Source organism: Patella vulgata, chromosome 8, assembly GCF_932274485.2.
Source record: "Patella vulgata chromosome 8, xgPatVulg1.2, whole genome shotgun sequence".
In the NCBI taxonomy this organism is placed as follows: Eukaryota; Metazoa; Mollusca; class Gastropoda; family Patellidae; genus Patella; species Patella vulgata.
In genome coordinates, this window is record NC_065886.2 from 42,498,850 (window position 1) to 42,521,224 (window position 22,375).

General features: G+C 33.7%; 2 protein-coding genes across 4 annotated transcripts in view; one reads left to right on the forward strand and one right to left on the reverse strand.

Moving 5' to 3' along the window:
- LOC126831042 (neurobeachin) overlaps window positions 1-14,862 on the forward strand; it is a 121,928-nt gene extending 107,066 nt beyond the window's left edge. The window contains exons 39-57 of one of the 3 annotated variants that reach the window (XM_050561641.2): window positions 1,677-1,794; window positions 3,971-4,073; window positions 4,269-4,384; window positions 4,731-4,843; window positions 5,007-5,147; window positions 5,387-5,506; window positions 5,793-5,945; window positions 6,281-6,353; window positions 6,647-6,741; window positions 6,974-7,063; window positions 7,346-7,366; window positions 8,618-8,795; window positions 9,080-9,166; window positions 9,397-9,552; window positions 10,215-10,382; window positions 10,785-10,889; window positions 11,452-11,648; window positions 11,836-11,987; window positions 12,650-14,862. In XM_050561641.2, coding sequence (XP_050417598.1) covers window positions 1,677-1,794; window positions 3,971-4,073; window positions 4,269-4,384; window positions 4,731-4,843; window positions 5,007-5,147; window positions 5,387-5,506; window positions 5,793-5,945; window positions 6,281-6,353; window positions 6,647-6,741; window positions 6,974-7,063; window positions 7,346-7,366; window positions 8,618-8,795; window positions 9,080-9,166; window positions 9,397-9,552; window positions 10,215-10,382; window positions 10,785-10,889; window positions 11,452-11,648; window positions 11,836-11,987; window positions 12,650-12,743 — 2,280 coding nt within the window. In that variant the 3' untranslated portion in view covers window positions 12,744-14,862. Of the gene's footprint in view, window positions 1-1,676; window positions 1,795-3,970; window positions 4,074-4,268; window positions 4,385-4,730; window positions 4,844-5,006; window positions 5,148-5,386; window positions 5,507-5,792; window positions 5,946-6,280; window positions 6,354-6,646; window positions 6,742-6,973; window positions 7,064-7,345; window positions 7,367-7,670; window positions 7,716-8,617; window positions 8,796-9,079; window positions 9,167-9,396; window positions 9,553-10,214; window positions 10,383-10,784; window positions 10,890-11,451; window positions 11,649-11,835; window positions 11,988-12,649 lie in introns of all 3 variants that reach the window. The other 2 variants (XM_050561640.2, XM_050561642.2) reach the window with 2 other exon arrangements.
- A 5,173-nt stretch (window positions 14,863-20,035) lies between these two features.
- Window positions 20,036-22,375, reverse strand: part of LOC126830930 (E3 ubiquitin-protein ligase HERC2) — a 91,526-nt gene continuing 89,186 nt past the window's right edge. Inside the window, exons 80-81 of the mRNA XM_050561444.2 lie at window positions 22,147-22,359; window positions 20,036-21,741 (exon numbers count right to left, since the gene is read on the reverse strand). Of these exons, the coding sequence (XP_050417401.1) occupies window positions 21,466-21,741; window positions 22,147-22,359 (489 nt within the window). The 3' untranslated portion in view covers window positions 20,036-21,465. The remainder of the gene's footprint in view (window positions 21,742-22,146; window positions 22,360-22,375) is intronic.

Sequence of the window (22,375 nt, forward strand, 5' to 3'; positions counted from 1 at the left end):
GTCTGGCAAGGACAGCTGTCTAGTAGTTCGGATGCGACGATAAACCGAGGCCCAGTGTACACATTGGCGTGCACGTAAAAGATCCCTTGGCAGTTGGAATTCGATATAAGAGTAGGCCCTAGCGCCGCTGTCCGGGCAAAATTTCCCTCATAACACAATGTATGGCGTATGCCCGTTTTCATTAGCCCAGTCGGAGCAGAACAGTAGGACGTTAAACCTCATTTCATTTCTGAAATAAAGTAATTATTATTATTATTATGCTGTGGGAAAATAATAATAACTAATATTTGGACTTGAAGACAAAATTAATTGACCGTTGCTGATACTCTTTGGGTTTATGGGGTGCCCTGTCTGACTGCGTGATCCTTTCGCAAAAAAACGAATTACATGTATATATGTTATTCAAAAATAACTTATGGACAAATTGTTACTCGTTCAAGAATCGACAAGGGTTTAGCTTATGAGTTCGCAGATGACTGCGAAGTTCCGCTACTTTCGAGTGATAGATTTCTGATAATTTTGGCACAAAGATAATTTTGAAAATCTATATAAATGACTGCTTTGTATCACAATTCAAAGTATTAGTATTCCCAGTATAGGAGTACGCGGAATTGACTCGTCCTTTGGATTTTGTTTTTGATGACAAGGCCAACGGGAGCGAACGCTTGTACCTCATTGGCCTATATTCCTAGTTTTTATTTCGTTCTGACGTTGATACTGGAGCGAACGCTTGTACCATGTTGGCCTGTATTCATAGTTTTTATTTCGTGCTGACGTTTATTTCTGGTGATAAATTTTGCTATGAATATCAATTAGTTACATAAATCATTAAATATACTCTTTTGGACGCCCCATCGACTGACGGGTGACAATCATTATGACAATGTCCACCCTCCAGCTTATTACCTGACAAAATGTGTAAAATCTGTATTGATATCGGCCACGTGGTTCTGATATACGCATATTACTAGCTTAACATGTAAAGTGTGACATTAATATTAACGAAGACAAAACGGCGATCTCAGATATGTTGATATTTATTGTGTAATATATAATTGATATAATTATTATTTATTTTTAAAAAGAAAACGTGATACGTTTCCTTAGAAATTTATTGCCAAAAAATGAAATTTATTTTTTTACGAGCAAAGTTAATTATAGAATTCGCTATATTATACGATTTTTTTTAGTGAAACACAATGGATACATGAGAATACAAAGAGACAATAAAAATTATAAATGCATCCAAGAAAAATCATGAAATAAATAATGAAGGGAGTGTATTTAATTGGTTTCAAATTTTGCGTAATATAAAGGATTCTTTTCGTGAAATAGAATGGACACCCGAAAAATTCAAAATATATCCAACACTAATTCATTCAAAAATAAACTTATTTTCTAATTTTATACAAGATTGTTTTGATGAATTAAAAACTCCATGTTTACATTAATACACTGCTTTTGTTGTCTGATTTATACATTTTGTGGAATGTATTTTATGTTGGTTTGGCAATTGTGTATTTTCCTGTTCTCTTTTGAACTGAATATACAAATTCAATGTTAGGATCTGGAACCTATTCAAAGCAACATCATTATGAAATTAAATATAATTAGTGCTGGACTAAATTCGGATTTTATTTTTTATTTTTGATGTTTTACTTCTTATTAAATTTCAGGTTTTGGCGTATGTGGAACATTTACATGGAAAATGGAACTTCGGAGAAATTCGAGCTGTTTTCAGCAGAAGATATCTGCTACAAAATGTTGCCATAGAAATTTTCATGGCTAACCGAAGTAAGTTCCTTTTTTAATATTTTGATACAACCAAACAAATCGTGTGCGTTTATTTTGGATTATTTTGATTGCCAGAAAAGGTGTGCTAATTTAATTTGGTGCTTCGTTTTTCTTTCACTGAAACAAAGTTTTGCATTCTGTGAAATATTGATCTTACCCCTTTCGTCTCGAGGCACCAAATAAAATTTGGATTATTTTAAATAATGAATGGAGATTTAAAATATTAAGTTACATCTCTCTCCCCACTTTTCTGGCGACAATTTGACACTCGGTGCAAGAATACAGCCCGGGGTGAAAGGGTGTTGAGGGATCAAACGTCAGATTAATGATAATGGCTAAATTAAAATCGATTGTGTGTAGCTTCTTTTGGCCTTTGTTGTAATATATTGTAACTTTTACCTACCTCCGGGGCTGAATGATACAAACGCCTCATATCTCGCGGCCATTAGATGTGTAGTTTATCGGTGCGCGTGCCATGTCAGAGTTACCTCTCGTTCCATCATTCTTGACATCTGCCCTAATTAATTCTCCTTGGACAAACACGACAATATGGCGACCAACAAAACAAAGCAAATATATTTTATTTGGATTATAATATTTGATATATCGTTTTAGAATGGGCTGGGTTGAATAACTATGAGAAAAGAGCTAAAGTCTTAATTGATGCGGTCATGCAAAAACAGAAGCGATATCTCAAACCAGCCGAGGGCAACTACGTGCAAATTACGCATAAAGAAATGTTTTGGCCTGTCATTAATAAATATCACAAACAGGGCACATCCATTTGAAAGCCGGTCGGTCTTTATACTTAAAAACTCGATATACATTTCGTTTATGGGGCTGACAAGGAAAGCTGTCTAGTCGTTCGGATGGGACGAAAAACCGAGGTCCCGTGTACACATTGGCGTGCACGTAAAAGATCCCTTGACAGTTGGAATTCGATATAAGAGTAGGCCGTAGTGCCGCTGTCCGGGCAAAATTTCCCTCATAGCACACTGTATGGCGTATGCCCGTCTTCATTAGCCCAGGTTAAGAGCAGAACAGTAGGACGTTAAACTCCATTTCATTTCATTTTCATTTCGTTTATTTTCATTAAGTCATTAAGAGCGGTAACTGCAAATAAAGTTCCAGAATATCAGTGAAATTCAGTATATCCATTGTGCTATTCTTCAACAATGCATCTAGATAAACTATAACAAACCCACCACAACACTGTATTAGTAGCCTACACAAGAAATTGAACTTTAAGAAAAAATTTGATTGATGATAATTTAATTGAAAAAGAAATCGACCGAAATTCCTATCTTTTGTGATTATTTTTCCTGTCTGTTTTTATCCATTTTCTCAGATAAAACTAAGTTTTTCCATCTCGTTGTTTCTTTTGCCTGTTTACCCGAAAATATATTTGTTTGTTTGTTTATCTCACTGTAGTCCAGACAGTGTCAGTTAATGCAAAATGTCAAAAATGTAGACTGGATATCTGTAGAATTGTTAAGGGGAGATAAATACTGCAAAACTCGAGATAATGGGGAGATAACATATGTTTAGTAAATAAAATATTAACAGGTGTCAGTGATCTGCTGTCGAAATGAAGTCATAAACAAAAATATTAAGAAAATATATCGTGATTTTAGACACCATAGAACTCTGGTTTCTGTTAAAGTAACTGAATACGTTCATATTGACAGTATGGTAAAGGGCAATAACTCATTATCAAAAAAACTGTTTAGTATCCTTTGATATTCCACTGTCTGTCAAAAGCCTATATTATGAAATATTGATATATCTTTAGGGAAAATTTACTTGCTAGTTCGTTTCTATTAAAGGGAAATAACTTCATATTTGTCCATATATTACAGGGATTACACCTCTTTTATTTAGGATAATATAGCGTTGGGACAAAGTCTATAAACGATTAAATATTCGTTTTCAAACATTAAGTGGAAGTTGTCTTTTATATATATTTTAGTATTGTTTTTGGCTTCCAGGAGCCAAATTCTCTTTGATTACGATACAATGTTGATTTAACGTTTTAAATTTGTTTCGAAAGATTAAGTGGGAATTTACTTATTGATTAATGAGTCCACGGTGGAAAACAACAATTAAAGGGCGTGGAAGGGTAAATCCTCCTCCTATTATTGAAATATGAATCTATTCTATATAATTTTTTTTCTAGCTGCTGTATTTTTTGCTTTCCCTGACCATTCAACAGTGAAGAAAGTGATAGAGGCCTTACCTAGAGTTGGTGTGGGTATCAAATATGGTTTACCTCAAGCAAGGTGAGTAGGCTTTCCGGTACATATACTCATGTAGAATTTAAAGCTCAGCTTTTGAGAAATGTTGTATTTTATTATGTTTGGGTGATGGATCTACAAAATCTATTTCAAATGGCAAACGGATTAAATCAATAGCATTTGTATTTTTATAAGCTTATCTTTTCCCAAGCAATCTTACTAACGTCTTTTTTTTTTCAGACGTATGTCGCTGGCTTCGGGTAAACAATTATTTAAATTATCCACCATGATGACAAAATGGCAGAGACGTGAGATATCTAACTATGATTATATCATGTTTTTAAATACTATAGCAGGTAAGTTTAGTCATAGAAATTTCATATCCAAATATGTGGTTTAATTCCACGAAAACATTGTACTTCTTTAAAATACAGGCTGAGGGGGGGGGGGGGGGTCACGAGCTCGGTCATTGAGTCAAGTGGCGTGGTTTCGATTCCCCAGTTGTACATGACAAGGAGTAAGGTCGCCTGTCCAACCTCGTGGGTATCCTCCCACTGGTAAAGACCCTTCGGCGCTATCGAAGTATCGATATAGAATTGAACCATAGTTAGTTCCGAAATGACCTACTCTCTCTCTCTCTCTCTCTCTCTCTATGGTGCGTATCTTCAACCGATAATATTTTTATTTAAATTATGATTTCAGGTAGAACTTACAATGATTTAAACCAATATCCAGTGTTTCCCTGGGTTTTGGTCAGTTATGATTCACAAGAACTTGATTTAAGCCAACCTAATAACTATAGAGATTTATCTAAGGTTAGTTTTACTTGCTATGAATGAAATGGTCTTTCAGATATTACAAATTATTTCAAATTCATTAATTTCCTGAAAAATGTTAAAATTTTAATTAATCAATAAATGATGTAGTTTAGGAGAGAGTCATTCTCTTTATTTGAATGTCTTTACATATTTTTTCCAGCCTATTGGTGCCCTCAATGAAACGAGAAAGACATATTTTGAAGAGAGATACGCTAGTTGGGAACACGACCAAATTCCGCCATTTCACTATGGAACGCATTATTCTACAGCAGCTTTTACACTTAACTGGTTAATACGAGTGGTGAGTATTATTCATATGTTTGTATATCGTATTTACTGAGAAAAATATACAGGCCCCTAATGAGAATTCATTGATAAATAATAATCTATACTAGTAGTACCTACCGGTATAGCAAAATAATTATATCCCATTCATGGAAACATTTGGGAGAATGGTCGGGCTGGTGGCCTATGAGATTATTTAGTCTATAGAGCAATTAAAACAACTTTAGACTCCTATAAATATCTATTGATTTTCAGGAACCATTTACGACCATGTTTTTGAATTTACAAGGAGGTAAATTTGATCACCCTAATCGAATATTTAGCTCTGTTAGTCAATCCTGGAAAAATTGTCAACGAGATACGTCGGATGTTAAGGTATGTAGAACATCAAAGTATTAATCCTGTCACAAACATACGGCAAATAAGCCAAAGGGATTTTATCTGTAATGCAATGTTCTTCAGTCGCATTGCTATTAATCGTATTCTTTACTTGAAGAATGAATCCAATACCAGAACTCGGAATGTTGTATTTCTTCACTAACTAAATTTTTTCTATCATTTTGTCTACATTTCAGTGTCGACTGTGTTTTACCTTTGATTTAGTTCATTCAGTAGAATGTGTTGCAGGTTTTACTATCATAACCAAATCATTTTTTTGTAGGAATTAATACCCGAGTTTTACTGCCTACCAGAAATGTTTGAAAATAGTAACAAATTCAACCTTGGTAAACAAGAAGATGAAACAGTAGTTGATGACGTCCAGTTACCAGCTTGGGCCAAATCACCACACGATTTTGTTAGAATAAACCGCATGGTAAATAAAATAATACATTCCTTTGATAGCGTCGTTTAAAAATTATCCGAACGAACTACGGCGTGAACTTAAGTCAAAAACGTTGGCATAATAATTTAAAAAGTTATTCATGAATACTTTGAATAATAAGGAGTTGAAGACAGACGCTTGCAGAATACCGACTCGTTTATTAGAGAATATATACAGTAAATGGAAAAATAGTTTGATGTTTCTTCGACATAATACTTCCTCTTTATATTTTAGACAAGTAGCTTTTTCGCCTTTCATTTTCAAATGTGGGGGATTCTTTTCCTTCATTTCAATTTAAATTTAACTAGTATGCTCTTTTTTCGCAGGCGCTAGAATCCGAGTTTGTGTCCTGCCAGCTCCATCATTGGGTTGACCTCATCTTTGGATATAAGCAAAAAGGTAAGCAAGACACGGATTAATACATGTTTAAATAAATAGTACAGGTACTTACCCCCCACGCCAGCTTTTAGAGTGTGCATCAGAGTCAAAATGTATATACAAATTTATGAGTATAACTGTTAATCAATACTGACCCCCAAGTATCCGGCTTGATCCAGTTTGAATTTCAACATTTCAGCAAGTAAGGACTTTCTTCAATTGTAAGTTAAAGTCATTGTAAAACTTCTTTTAACCATAGCATAGATCAGAATTTGAAATATATAAATATCATGTATTGGTATCTATTATCACAGGTCCTGAAGCTGTCCGAGCGACCAATGTATTTTATTATTTAACTTATGAAGGCAATGTGAACTTAGAGTCCATGACAGATACTGTAATGAAAGAGGTAAGTTTGACCATTATCAAGAATACTATTTGACTTTCATAATGTACCATATATAGAATACATGTATGTATAGTTAAAACACACAATCAGTTCATGTGGGGGTAGGGTATAGAATATAAATATTATTTATAAGACAGATCCTTAGGACTTACGTCAGCCGAATAGTAAATTTTCCTTGCTGTGTACCTACATACTTTTGTTAACTTAACTTGAAAGGGATTATCTTTTTCAGGCCATTGAAAATCAAATACGCAGTTTTGGCCAAACGCCAGCCCAGCTGTTGGCTGAACCTCACCCACCTAGAAGCTCGGTTATGCATTTGGTAATTCTATTTTATACAACTGATGTTTTTATTTATAATTTTAAACTGCAAAAGAAAGACATGCTTTAATTAATAGAATTTATACCCAGGAGCTCTCGTTCTATAGAAGGGTACTAACTCTTTGAAATATTGATATTTACACGCACATCTCTTTCTCTCTATATATATACTTATTGGATTTTTTATATTGTGGGGTTTAACGTCCTACTATAATGTAATATATATATAACAATGTACATGTACGTTTATATATAAAAACGTGGGATGTTTTGTACCTTTTAGAACCCTGGTCTCGTGCCCCAGGTAAAATAGATTTCCATCTTCGTCATCAAAACTTAGTTCAGCAGCAGATATTGGGCTGTTAATTTGTTGTATAAATAACCATAAGTTTTTCTGTTTGGTGTAATATTGGAATGTTGGGCTTAAGCTTGGTAGCTTATAGAAATAATATTTATTAATGATCCTGGAAATTGGCACAACAGCTGTTGGACTAGAAATGACCGTATATGTTGGCTGTACAGTTTTTACTAATTTATTTAAATAATGAAGCTTAACACAAGAATGATTGAATATTTTGAGTATCCTGACCCTTTATATTTTATTCCAGCTAACAGAAAAATACATTGAGCGTAAAAAATCATCAGTTCGTCAGGTGGAAATGCCCCGCTCCTTTTTTGCTTGAAAAATGATAGATTTACACTAATTGATTTACACATTTCTTTCATTGATTTAAAAAAATAGACACAGATGATTCATTGCCATTCACAAAATTAACTTAATGAGAGTGTTCTCTTCAGATAGTTTAATTATGGAATGTTGATAAAGAAATCAATAAGTGTAGATCTAGCCTTTTGGGATTCTCTTGGACTTGAATGAAACAAAATATATAAGCATTTTTTTAATGTCAGCTTAAAATTTCGATTCCATCATCACTAATTTTAAACTTGATCACAACAATAAATTAGTAACGAATGAAGGACTTTCATTTTTTTGGATTTATTAAATTAGAAATCTCACGCTGATTAAGAAAAATGTTTATATCCTTTAGATCTTGTTGGTGGGTTCAACCATTTGTTCAGATTTTAAAATTTATTTTTAAATGACATTCTTATTCTTTTAGATTTTAAAAATTATTCCTCTTGTTCATTCACTTTTGATAATGTCAACTATTTTATTTCCAGAATTTATTTTACTTCATTTCCCTTTTCTCTAATTACTTTCTAGCTTTTTGAAAATAAATCAATTTTCTGTTGGCGCGGGTCTTTCAAAATGTCTATTATTTTTGAAAGGCAATATGTATTTGTAATTCTTAAAAAAAATATTTTACTTAATACTGCTACTTTTAGTTCAAATATTGTTAAATTCATAAATTAGATATTTCATTTTGTAATTTTGTTAATTTTTGTTTGAATTTTATAACATTCGGGAATTTTACCAATTTAGCATTAGTACCACCGACGACGGTGCTGTAAAATCAATGTATAAATTTTTTACAAATATATGATTATATTGGTCTGTATTAGTGTATAATTTTACATTTTCACTCAATTTCAGAGTCCAATGATGTTTTCTAATAACCAAGATGATGTGTGTATGATAATGAAATTTTTATCGAATTCACCCGTGGTACACGTAGCAGCCAACACACACCCTGCAGTACCCTTACCTGCCGTCCTTACTATTTCATCTAATCACAATTTTGCTATAAATAAATGGAATTCAAATTATCAGCGTAAGTCCCGTGATACTTTGTTATATGTGATAAATCCTTAGTCAGGAATTTAAATAACCATTTGTGTTAAATAACGCCCCTACAACCTTTCAAAAGATCATGATATTTATAATTTCTTGATAATATCCCAAAATACACCCCTAGAAGCAGAGAACCCTCTACAACTTTAAGTATTTTTAAGCGTTGTTTTAAAATTGAATACTAGATATTGTCAGTTAATGTCGTATAAATTAAATGCTTTAAATATAAGTCTGTGTTCTAGTTGTTTCTAATTATTATTTTAGCTCAATCAAATACAGCCAGCTTCTCCTCAGAGAAACAGGACCCAACAGCACAGCCTCAGTTACCGTTAGCCATGGACCAGTTACTAGGTAACATTAATTTATGGCATTAAATAGAATAAAATTCGTATTCAGTCTCAGTATATTTGTATACTAGAATAAAATTTGTATTTTAAACAGGCTACTTCAATTTTCCGTGTGATGGATTGTGTGTACAGAAAGATCTAGCTCTGTATTACCGTGGAAAGTTTGTATATGATAGTAAATTAAAAGATGTCCTTTTGAGGCTATTATAATATTTTTTCTGTTCTATCTTGCAGTTTTACACACTGGATTATTCCGTCGTACATTAGGAGACAATTTTGACCAGAGGTTACAAGTCAGCCAGTCTAGTTTTGTTACAACGGCTGATAACAGATTTGTCTTTGCCAGTGGTTTCTGGGATAAAAGTTTCCGTTTGTTTTTCTCCGAATCTGGTATGTAGATTACAGTTTTTTTTCTATCAAGACAGTATTTTAAAGATGGAATTTGATTGGGGATTTAAATCAGTAAGAAAAGTAATGAAATAATTATATAAAATACGGTATGGTACTTTGGATCTTGTAAGTGCATTAAAATTCAAGTCCATAACACAAATGACAAATCGGTGTAATATTATGTGAAGTCGACAGATGGACCCCGTAGTTATGAGTGGACATTAGGCGCCATTCTCCCTCTCTTATATTGATTGATATTGTAGGTTTCTTTGATATATATATATGCGGGGGGGGGGGGTGTTAGCTCGTTCGCGTTGTATCATAAGATCTGTCATTTAGTCAACAGGCGTGTTTTCGATTCCCCGGTTGTCGGTTGTACGTGACAAGGAGTAGGATCGCCTGTCCAACCTCGTGGGTGTCCTCCCACTACTAAATACCCCTACGCGCTAGCGAAGCATTGAAGTAAAATTGAACCATATGTTAGTCCCGAAATGACCTGGTTTGTGTCGAGTGGACTATAAACCCCATTTCTCTCTCTCTCTCTCTTTAATATGTATGCAAAGCAAAGGGGATCAAGATATGTTTATGGGCAAGAGGAGTGCAGGTGATATGGTGTCAATATTTTAAAATGTTTATGTAGTGAACCTTGTCTCTCTTGTTAGCTAAGATATTACAAGTTATCTATGGACATTACGATGTGGTGACATGTATAGGAAGATCAGAATGTAATGTTAACCAAGATTGTTATATAGCAACAGGATCAAAAGATTGTACGGTAATGATCTGGATGTTTAACTCAAAACACCAAGCGATCATGGGTGATAATGGAAGTAAGTAGACTATAGATATAAAATATCCGTATAAAAATTAGATCACGTTTTAATAAACAAAGCTTAATCACATAGTAAAGTTATTGGAACTATCGCTCAGATCTATATCAGCGCCCTCGTTATGCGATATACATTTGTATAGTTCGTTTAATGTGGAGTGGAATTATGACCACTTCCTACTAGAAATATTGCGGTAAGAAAAGTATATGAACAGTTTAGGTATCCGAGTTGCCTAAAACCTCTTCCTTTATGCAAACCCCCTTTGTATTGTGGTAGTATGTTTTACTCCGTTTTCTCGTCACTACATTTTTAGCTTGGAAATAGTTCAACATGTATTGAGAGGATCTTTTCTGCTTTTTCCAAAATTACATTTTTAGTATTCTGACATTTAATTTATTTTAGGTTTAGATACTCCTACTCCTAGGGCAACTCTAACTGGTCATCTGTCAGAAGTTAGCTGTGTCAGTTTATTGGCTGAATTAGGTTTGGTTATCAGTGGTTCTAAAGGTGGGTTATTTAACTAGGTTATTTACCCGCATGTATGTAAATAGAAAACAAAGTGAATTTACATTTGCATGACTTTAACTAGACTGTTGGAAACTCCCACTGAAGAATCTACTATTTCGAATAGAAAAGATGGGATTAAAATTGGATTTCAGGTTATAAGAAACCAACCTTGTCAGTGGTACAGTACCGAGAACCTGGCAAGGGACAACGTATAGTTGTTCACATGGTACGAAAAATACAGGCCCCGTATACACATTGACGTTTACACGAAAGAGCCCTTGACAGGTGTAATTTTTTTATAAGAGTAGGCTGTAGTGCGGCTGTTTCTCTAATAGCACACTTTCATAGCCAGACTAGAACAATATGACGTCAAACCCCATTTCATTTCAGTTATCACTTGAGATTAATACCGTGAATGTACAATAGTCTTAATAGAGGTTTTCAAAGGTTCAGCCGATGCTGTTGAAATTTTCTCTGCCCTGAGTAGTCCAGGACACTTTTCCGATAATTTGAATATGTTCGGATTGAAATTTGAAGAATTATGTTATTTTTTGTTTTCCAGGTGGACCATGTTTAGTTCATACATTAAATGGTGATTTATTGAGATCACTGGATCCACCTAAAGTGTGTAATACACCTCGACTTGTAACTATATCTCGAGAAGCCTTTATACTTGTTAATTTTGATGATGGCAGTATTTGTAGTTTTTCTATCAATGGGAAATTATTACGTTACTTGGATCACAAGGACCATATCAATGTAAGTTTTTGAAGGGCATGTTCATGGTATGGACATTTAAAAACATAACGATTTTTCAAAGTAATATATATTTAACAGAAAATTTATGAATGTTTAACAGTAAAGACATTTTATTTTGAAAACACCTTATTATCGGGCTTTTTAAACTTTAAAAAGCTCAAATATTTCTTTCTTATTTATTTTTCAGTCAATGATATTGAGTCGTGATGGTCAATATTTAATGTTAGGGGGAGATAATGGTGTTGTAGAAGTATGGAGGTCACATGATTTCACTCTATTGTATTCTTACCCAACCTGTGATAGCAGTATTCGTTCACTCGCTTTAACACATGACCACAAGTAAGTTAATACTACTCTCTTGATTCCCATTTCAACAAGTAGCTTACTGTGTAAATGCAAGTGCGAAATTGTCATTTGACAGGCTATGGATTAAAAAAAAAGAAGAGTTTATTGATATTTTAGTAAATATATTGATCATAAGATGACACAACTGCCCTCTTTAAACATATTTGACAGTGACAACTTTCAGAATGTCCGTAAGTTGACATTACTTTTATCCTGACTGTAAGTTGACATTACTTTTATCCTGACCGTAAGTTGACGTTACTGTTATACTGACCATAAGTTGACGTTACTGTTAAGTTTGACGTTACTGCTATTATGACCGTAGGTTGATGTTACTCTTATCATAACGGCAAGTAGAATTTAGTCTTATCATGACCATTAAGTTTCAGAGCCAACAAAGCAAAAATGAAAGGGGGTTTAACGTGCTCTTTCCCCAAAAAGATGGCGCGTGACTGTTACCACACCATTAAGTTTCAGAGCCAACAAATCAAAAAATGAAATGGGGTTTAACGTCATATTTCCCCATAAAGATGGTGTGTGACTGTTACCACATCACAATTTGCATTGATAAATTTTGCCAAGTACTTGTAAGAGTAAACTGGGTAGGGGATATTAATTGAAATCTTCATAACGATGTTTTATTCTGTTTATTACAGGTTCCTTATTGCTGGTCTAGCTACAGGGTGTTTAATTGTTTTTAATATAGATTTCAACAAGTGGCATCATGAATATCAAGATAGATATACATAGATAATAATTGACACCATTAATACTATCATCCAGCCTATCGCCCTATTTGCTCATTATTATTAATTCTTATTTTGACAATTTATTACATGTCTAGTATAAAACCTTGTGACTTATTCACATTATCAATAATGTTTAGTATTGTTACTCATTATTTTAGAAATCAAAATCTAGGATGAACAAATTATAGCTATTTCTTAATCTACTATTATTGGAACCGAAATGTTATTATTTAAGAAATAGGCCCAAACTTTTGTTCTACATTGAATTTCAGTTCAGGTTTAGGGTAAATCTGTAGATAACTTTGCCTCTTTTTGTTAGGTGTTTAATATATTTTTATTTTTAAGATTTCTTGGTGTATGTATATAAATAGTTGAACACAAATCGTCCTATATATAAATACAAAATCTATAAAGAACATATCTTGGGTCAAAAAAGGAGATAGAATATTTATAGTCAATATACCTACAGAATGATAGATTGTAGAACCTTTTTTATGCAAATTATCTAACACAAAAAGGAGCTTTGTGGTTTATTTTTGTTAGAAAAATAGTACAGTTCAAAGAAAGAAAGGTGCATATTATATATTGTATGTTTTGTATTGAGATTTTTCACATCTCTTGTGTGTGTAAGTAACTGACTTATTATCCTAATAAGTGCACTAATTTTTCTTTTCATTATCTATAGTGAAGCAAAATATTTCTTATGTGTTGTCAAACCATAACAACTAAATAAATTTATATTTTGATGTCGACGTATTTCTCATTTTGTCTAATTTATTTTACAAATTATTCAGAATTAAATAAAATGTGACTAAATTAGCTTTTCTTTGATAGAATTACTGGCTATTCACTGTGTGAGATGTGTATGCAAATGTTGTTGTTAAGACTTGATTGATAATGTTGTATTTGTTATGTTTATATTTTGTGTTATTTTTTATTAGATTTATTATTATTAATATTATTATGTATTTTGTGATAGCATATGATGATCGATTTATAACAGGTTGTGTGCTATTGTTGATATCAGAGTGTTGTGCTTGTAAATGTTTTGGCTTTTACTGACATTAAATTTATTCAATAGTAAATGTTTTTGGGCAAACGGTAAATTTATTACTATTTACTTTGACAAACTTTATACGCACTTCAACTTTATTTTATGAATTTTGATCAAAAAACGCAAAACTTATATCCATAAATTACAGCTGAATTAAACCATTTCTTTACTGTTAATTTAGCAATATATTATCAATTACTGGAAAATTTTCGAAATATGGAAAGCTTATTTATTTATTTTCCCTCCATTAACATTCCCTTTTCCATTATTTTAAAAGTGCTTCAATAATTTATCAATTTTTCGCCTCATACCTTTTAAAAACAATTGATTGATGTCATTATTGATTCAATACATGAACATACTACATGTGTATTCATAATTTTTGCATTCCTTATATCTTTGAATAATCAGAGAGTCAATTGCGTGAAGGTACTATTTTTAATACAAATAAATGCTAGTCATTAATTTTGTACATAGATGAAATGTATGTAAAATCAGTGCTTGATTAAAGCGAGTCACTGCAGACCAGGTTGAGTGACAACATTAGGAAATATACGGAAGAACTGGCTCATAAATTAAAATATTGTGATTTGACAAGTTATGTTCATTTCAAAACATATCCAAAGAAAACGTTTTAAATTAGTATGTTTAAACCAATTATTCTTTCTATTACAGATTTTTGATTTTTAATTCTTTACTATCATAATTATATTAGGCTCTATATAAATTTTAAAGAATTTTATTTATTTATGTTTATTACTCTGATCATTCCAAACTAAAGCAAAGACATCTAAAAAAAATACAGTGATTTTAATGTTAAAGCCATCAGTCATAAAATTGTATCTGGAATAAAATTCTAATACCAAGTAATATATATGTATATAAAGATAGATAAAAAAAAGTGTTGTTATATATATATACAGATTTTCATTATATGTGCATGGGTGTGGATTTTAATTATTGTTTTTGCTTTATTGATGTACAAATTGTACATTATAATTATTATACATATATATATACATAAAACTAGATCATATTGTCATAATAAAGGGGACATTTATAGTTAGATATTTTGTTTTCTATCTCAATTGTTATTGGATGTGATCAGCAACATTTAAAGTCTGTATATTCTACTACATGTATCTGGGGAAGTTTTACCGTTAGGACGCAGCATTCTCTTTGGGGGGCTTTCTCATTTGTCAGCCTTGAAAAAAGTGTATCCATCAATATCTGGAAGTTACTTCGTGCATCTGCCATTCTTTCCCACATTATATTTAGTTCCAAGTCAAACATGTAGATGCATTATTCAATAATGGTGGGGAAACACAAACTAGGTCATTTTGGGACTAACTTGGTTCAATTTTATTTCAATAATTCGCTTGCGCGTAGGGTTCTTTAGCAGTGGGAGCAAACCGGAGAAAACCTACGAGGTTGCACAGGTGGACTCAATGACAGACCTTATGATGCAGCGCGCACCCGCTAACAATTCAGCTATCCCCCATCCCCACCCCGTTTCAAAACTGCTGCAATATACGTCAACATTCCTGCTTTCATTGATGTGGTACTTTTTAAAATGAAGAGTATGAAATGGCTGCAATGACTGTAATATGGCATGAGACAAAGAAGGCTAGGCGTTGGGTTTGTTTTGCCAAATCTAGAGACTAAATATATACTCTTCAAAAAACGTAGGGGATATTGAAATGCAAATACCTATGCAGGTTGTGATATGATAAATAGTCATGGACACTTGACATACTTTTAGAGTATGTTCACAGACGAAGAACTTATTGACCCAACAGAACCACTGAGCTGCACATGTGACACGCAATAGCGCCATACACGTGGGAGGGGTTCATTGTCAAATTTGACATTTCAAGGAAGGGTTGATGAAAACTGCCGCGTGCTGGTTTATCTATCCATGTTTGCTTTCCTATCGGTTCTTGAATAAGATTTACTGTTTAGCGTATCTGGCTAAGTGGGTAAGACGCTGGCTCACTAGCGTGGAGGTCGGGTGTTCGATCCCTGCATTGGCCGATAAAGTTCATCTAGATTTTCCGGCGTGGGTTCCCCTTGTCTGTGATGCAGGGCGGAGGGCCTGACAAGGACAGCTGTCTAGTCGTTCGGATGGGACGAAAAACCGAGGTCCCGTGTACAAATTGGCGTGCACATAAAAGATCCCTTGGCAGTTGGAATTCGATATAAGAGTAGGCCGTAGCGCCGCTGCCCGGGCAAAATTCCCCTCAAAGCACACTGTATGGCGTATGCCCGTCTTCATAAGCTCAGTTTAGGAGCAAAACAGTGGGACGTTAAACCACATTTCATTTCGTTTAGCGTATCTTTGCTTTAGTGTGTTACGTTTAATTTGATGGGAGAGACGTTTTCGTCGACGTCAACGTCAACCGACAACACAGCAAGAATTGGCCGTGGCACTGCAAGAGGAGTGGGTCATATTGCCCCAAATCGTGATTTGACGGTTGATTAGGAGCATGCCGCGACGAATTGCTGAATGTCTGAGGATTAGTGGAGCAATTACTCATTATTAGGACACAAATCAAAAACGTCCATTTTCACTTTTGACGGTTTATCTCTTTGCGAGTGAAATGGGGCCGTCAGATAAGCCGCCCATATGAACTGTTTATGTGCATTTCCGCAGTTTTGTTTTGTTTCTGAATATCTCTTACTTTTTTGAAGAGTATAAATAAAAAGGGGGTCGGTGCATGCACCGAAATAAAATTTACGATATAAGGAATAAATATGCAAAGTTACAAGATGATCCATTCAGAATTGCAGTCTGTAGACGATTAATACAAAAATTGGGGATGGCTCTGTCCCTGGGGGTTGGATATGGAACAATATAAATAGGTGCCAACCTGTTATTGAAATGATTGATATGCTGAATTTGAACCAAATCTGTTAATTATAGCAACCTGTAGAGTATTTACAGACAAAAAATTATCAAAAAAGTGGGTCGGGACATGTACCAAAATAAATAATTGCTATCCTTACAGTATAAGGTATAAATATGCTAAGTTCCAAGATGATCCATTTAGAATTCCAGCCTGTAGACAAAAAACATGGACAGGGACCAATATAAATAGGTACAACCCTGTGATGGATCATTCAGAATTTGATCCAAATCTGTTAATAATTGCAACTTGTATACTCTTCAAAAAAACATCGCTAACGCTGCAATATACGTCCACATTCCAGCTTTGATTGATATGGTACTTTTTAAAATGAAGAGAATGAAATATGAAATGGCTGTAATATGATCAGAGGCAAAGAAGGCTAGGCGTCGGGTTTGTCAAATTTACAGACAAAATACTAAAAATAAAGTGGGTGTGACACTGCCCCAGGAGGCCGGGGCAAGCATCAAAATAAATAGTTGCTGTCTTTATGGTATAAGGAATAAATATGTAAAGTTCCAAGATGATCCATTCAGAATTGCAGTCTGTAGACGATAAATACAAAAAATGTGCGTGGCTCTGTCCGTGGGGGTCGGATATGGAAACAATATAAATAAGTACCATCCTATTATTGAAATGACAACATCAATAGTTGCCGTCATTAGGGTATAAGGAATAAGTATGCCAAGTTCCAAGATAATCCATTCAGAATTGTGGCCTTTGGGCGCTAAAGGCAAAAATTGGGCGTGGCTCTGCCCCTGGGGTTGGGGAATTCACCAAAATCAATAGTTGATGTCCTTAGGCTATAAGGAATACATATGCCAAGTACCAAGTTGATCCATTCAGAATTCCGGCCTGTAAACGATAAACATTTGGGCGTGGTTCTGTCCCAGGGGTTCGGGCATGCACCAAAAATAATAGAGGTCAGCCTTAGGATATAAGGAATAAGTATTAAAAAGTTGTCAAGATGATCTATTAAGCATTGCAGGCTGAAAGTGACATACAGACACACAAAAAGAAATTGGGCGTGGCTCTGTCCCTGGGGGCTGGGCATTCACCACAAACAATAGGGGTGTTCCTTAGGATAGAAGGAGTAAGTATGCAAAGTTTCAAGGTGATGCGTTAAGGAATGCGGTCTGTAGATGACAAACAATGAATACAAAATATGGGCGTGGCTCTGCCACTGGGGGTCGGGCATGCACCAAAAACAATAGTGATCATGATAGGGATGTTCCTTAGGGTACAAAGAGTAAGTATGCAAAGTTTCAATATGATACGTTAAGAAATGCGGCCTGTAGATGACAAACAAAGAAATACAAAAATACAAAGAATAAGTATGCAAAGTTTCGAGATGATGCGTTAAAAAATGTGGCCTGTAGACGACAAGCAATTAAATACAAGAAATGGGCGTGGCTCTGCCCCTGGGGATCGGGCATGCACCAAAAACAATATGGATCATCCTTAGGGTATAAGGAATAAGTATGTAAAGATTCAAGATGATCACTTAAGAATTCTGGCCCGTAGGCGAAACACAGACACACAAAAAGAAAATGGGCGTGGCTCTGCCCCGGGGGGTTGGGCATGCACCCCAAACGATAGGGATGTTCCTTAGGGTAAAAAGAATAAGTAAGTTCTTAGTATGTTACATAATAATAATAAATTCGCTGTTAAATTGGTCACATTCAAGAACGCAATATTATTTTATACAACTTTTACAAATTACAATTGTGTGCCCAAATTTTCCCAGCATTTGGTGCTCGTACGCCTATGCCCTTGATTACAGATTAAACATCCATAAGTGTACAAATGTCTTGTTATTGATGTCATCCCATTTGAATATTGTTCACAATAAGAAGCAAAATAACTAAGATATGTTTACAGGATCATTTTGTTATACGAAAAACTAAGTGATGCGTTTTCCATGGCGCTCAGTATACAAGAAATAGGCGTGGCTCTGCCTCTGGGGCTCGGGCATGCAACAAAAACAATTGAGATTATCCTGTGCAATTACATAACTTAATAATTTCGATTAGTTGCTAAACTGATAGTTTATTAAACTTGGCGTTATTTTATCTGGATTATTGCACTTTTTATTGTGGTGTTTTTGTTACTTTCTAAAATGTTGACGTCATTTACAACCTACCGCATAGAAATATATAAATTATGACCTACCGGCTTTTTTACGTCACGTCATTCGAGACTCTCTACATTTTTTCATTTGTATTCAGTATTGTTTTTTTCTTCTATGTTTTTATGATGGGTGGAACATTTACCCTACTGTGTTCAATATGCCTCGATTCTATTGAATACTAAATCGTTTCTTAATTGACTTAGAGCATTTAGTTTTAGACTACCTGTTGTTTTTTTTTATACATTTCACCTATGTGGATACTTCTATAGCAGCTCATGACTCATGTTGGCATTACACAATGGTTTCTCTGGGTTTTATTCCTGATTGTTTTCAAATTTGAGTGAAGTCTGTGTCACTACAGGCCCGGGACTGTACAGCGCAGTGGACGCCTACGGCTAGCCCCCGGATCCATTCACTTTATTTGAATTGTACGTTTGTTTCTGATTTCTGTGTAGTATTTGTTTATGTGTAAATTATGCGTGGTGCAGTCCCCCTGCACTTACTATTAGGGTATAAGGAATAAGTATTTAAAGTTTCAAGACCATCAGTTAAGAATTGCAGCCTGTAGGCAACACACAGACACAGGCGACGGCAGTGTAAGTCTACCTTTTTCACAGAACGAATTAAGTTTTGGTGGTGGCCATTCCCTGTCGAACTAACGTGGGTAAGCGTAGCGGCATACTGAAATAACCACGGTGAAGGCATTCTAGTTAGTGCCAATATGTGGGTGGTTACTTTCGTCTTTTTTCCATTTGGTCGAGGCCATTATAACCTTTAAAGGGGGATTGCTAGAAGACGACGATTCAGAAAAAATTCAAAGTGCCAAAATGTCTTTCGCAGCCAGAAGAAGTTGTCATACCAATTGTTGAATATACATATTAATTTAGAAAATCTGTTTATGCTCGGGTACTTGCAATATTCTTGCCTATTGCTGATCTCTCTGGAATGCCGGTTACTCTACACAAATATTACTTTGGTAGTCTACAAATTTCAACATTCTTCAGAGATGTCTAGATTTATAAGATTCGTGAAGTTTGTGATGACAAAAAATAGAGTAAGTTTTAATTCCAAGCAAAGACTGGACGTGGTTGTATTTAATAATTTACCGTTAATAACAATATTGCTATTTAAAGTATTGATTTCGTCAAAATAGAAATTTAATTTCTAACACCACTGTTTGATAATTATATCTACCACACCTGATCATTCGGCACCATTTATTTTAATTGTAGCACCATTAATCAAAAGACGTCAAGTATATGTATCTCATATTTTATATTCATTATGGATGACATTAGCAGCATCACAAATATTTTATATCCTTATCACAACAAAGAAGCTTTAACATTTGATGTATTTTGTACAAATATACACAAAAAAATAACCATGATATGTACAGCCATGATAAAATATGTTACTAAATACATTATGCTCAAATTTGTACAATGATGAAAGAGACGGTTTGCTGAAGAATTTTTTTAAATATCATTATTTGTAAATTATTTCATTTGATTATCACTTTGAGAAATTACAAGTTAGTATCCTCAATGAAATTCTATTAAATTTAAATTCTATCTTCTGCAGGTAATAACTCCATGGAAAAATGTTTTTATCTTTACAAAAATACTTAACTGGGTTTAATAATAAACAATATAAATAAAGAAAGCACATTTACAGTCAAATTATTCTTGTATAAATAAATTATAGATCTACTATAATGTCATTAAAAGTAACACCATTTACACCAAACATACAACATTTAAGCTTCTTATATAAATTACATAAAATAGTCTGCCACTTTCATTATTCTCTAGGTATATATTTTATATGTTAGAAAGCTTTAAGTCTTAATAGGCGCATTTTTAAATGCATTCAAATAAATAATTTCTTTTGACACATACAAAAATACCTTGGGCAAACATCACAATGTAAATTATCTAATCTTCAGGAAACTCATTTAATTTTAAATATGATAAGAAAATATTAGGACATTTACTTCCCAAATACTGACATATTTTAGATATACAATAAAATATTATAACGACTTCAAAGATTTAAGTCAAACTAAAACTTGTTAATATTAAATGACATATACAAATAATTTGATTCATAACACTCTCACAACATATAGACAATATAATATGTAGGCAATGAAAAAAGTTTAATATGATTAAAAAAGTTTTCATGAATATTTACTCTTGAAAAGCAATAACAGTTCTTTTTCTTGGCATAATACTAATCTAAAATTTTCTGATAAAAACTTTTTAGCATTGGACACCTAACATGGGATTACAATCCGGGGTGTGTTGCCAAGCACATATATGAATGTTGTACAATTTAACTTTGAAATTTATGGACAAGTTTATGTTTGGAAATACATTAGAGAGTTAACAATAATTCAATTCATATAGACATGATTTAAAGTAATGTCAAATTAACAAGTGAATTTAAGATATGGAGGACGATACATAGTTTGTTAATAATGATAAAATAAAGACACAATAAAAACAAACCCTTTATCAATCAGTACACATCACATCACTTAAAAACATATGTGTCCTTTATCAATTTAAAGTCATTAGTTATAATTAGTTATCACATTCGAAGGCATTTTTTTTTTTTACCAAACTTATCAACTTGTGTCTGAGTCAACAAGTTCACCTTCTGAGTCAACACATTCCATATCATCCGTGTCTTCATTACCATCTGGTGTTTCCTCATCAATCGTGTCTCCAGTGAGTGCCACACGGGCATAGTCGTCTGTGTCAATAGATTTACAGAAATGAATGGCATATTTCAGTTTTTCTAGAAGAATAGATCTACAGGAATATCGTGGCATTTTGAGTAAGAAGAAACAAGTATAACTTTCTGGCAGGAAGTGATCAGGAGGGTTGTATTTATCCAATACCTGAAATTAAACGTAAACTAGAATAGCCAACCTAATGTTTGGTGTAAAAATATCATCTCCATTTCATTTTAAGACAAGATGATCTTATTCATCAGGCTTACTCTAAAATTTCACTCGTTCACAGCTTTGATACACAATTACTAAGTCTGGTGAGGGCCGGCGTTTGTTTTTCACCAACCTCCATCGGTTCTCTGTGAGGTAATTGGTCCAAAGAATCAAAATCACTTTCCTCACATTGTAATTACTATACTGCTATTCATTAATATCAAAATCAATTATAGTTAATTCATAAATTGTAATACAATATTTGAAATCATGTACTTCTACGAAAGATGATGTTTAATACCCAAAACTGTGACTTATTTTGGAAGGTTTTTATAAAAACAATTTTATAATTCTACAAACCTGTAGTACAAAATCTCGACCCCTAAAATCTGCTATAGTTCTGGGCAGTCGTGTTCGGCCCCACACAAATCTTAAAAATAAAGATCTCTCAGCATTGGTGAATTCCTCCATAGTTTCCCAGAACCAAGTAATTAATGGAGCATTAGATTCTATGCCTTTGTAAGTAGATACTGCCTTTAACAGACTTAGTGGAATATCAGGACTTCCACATACCTGTAAAAAAATTATT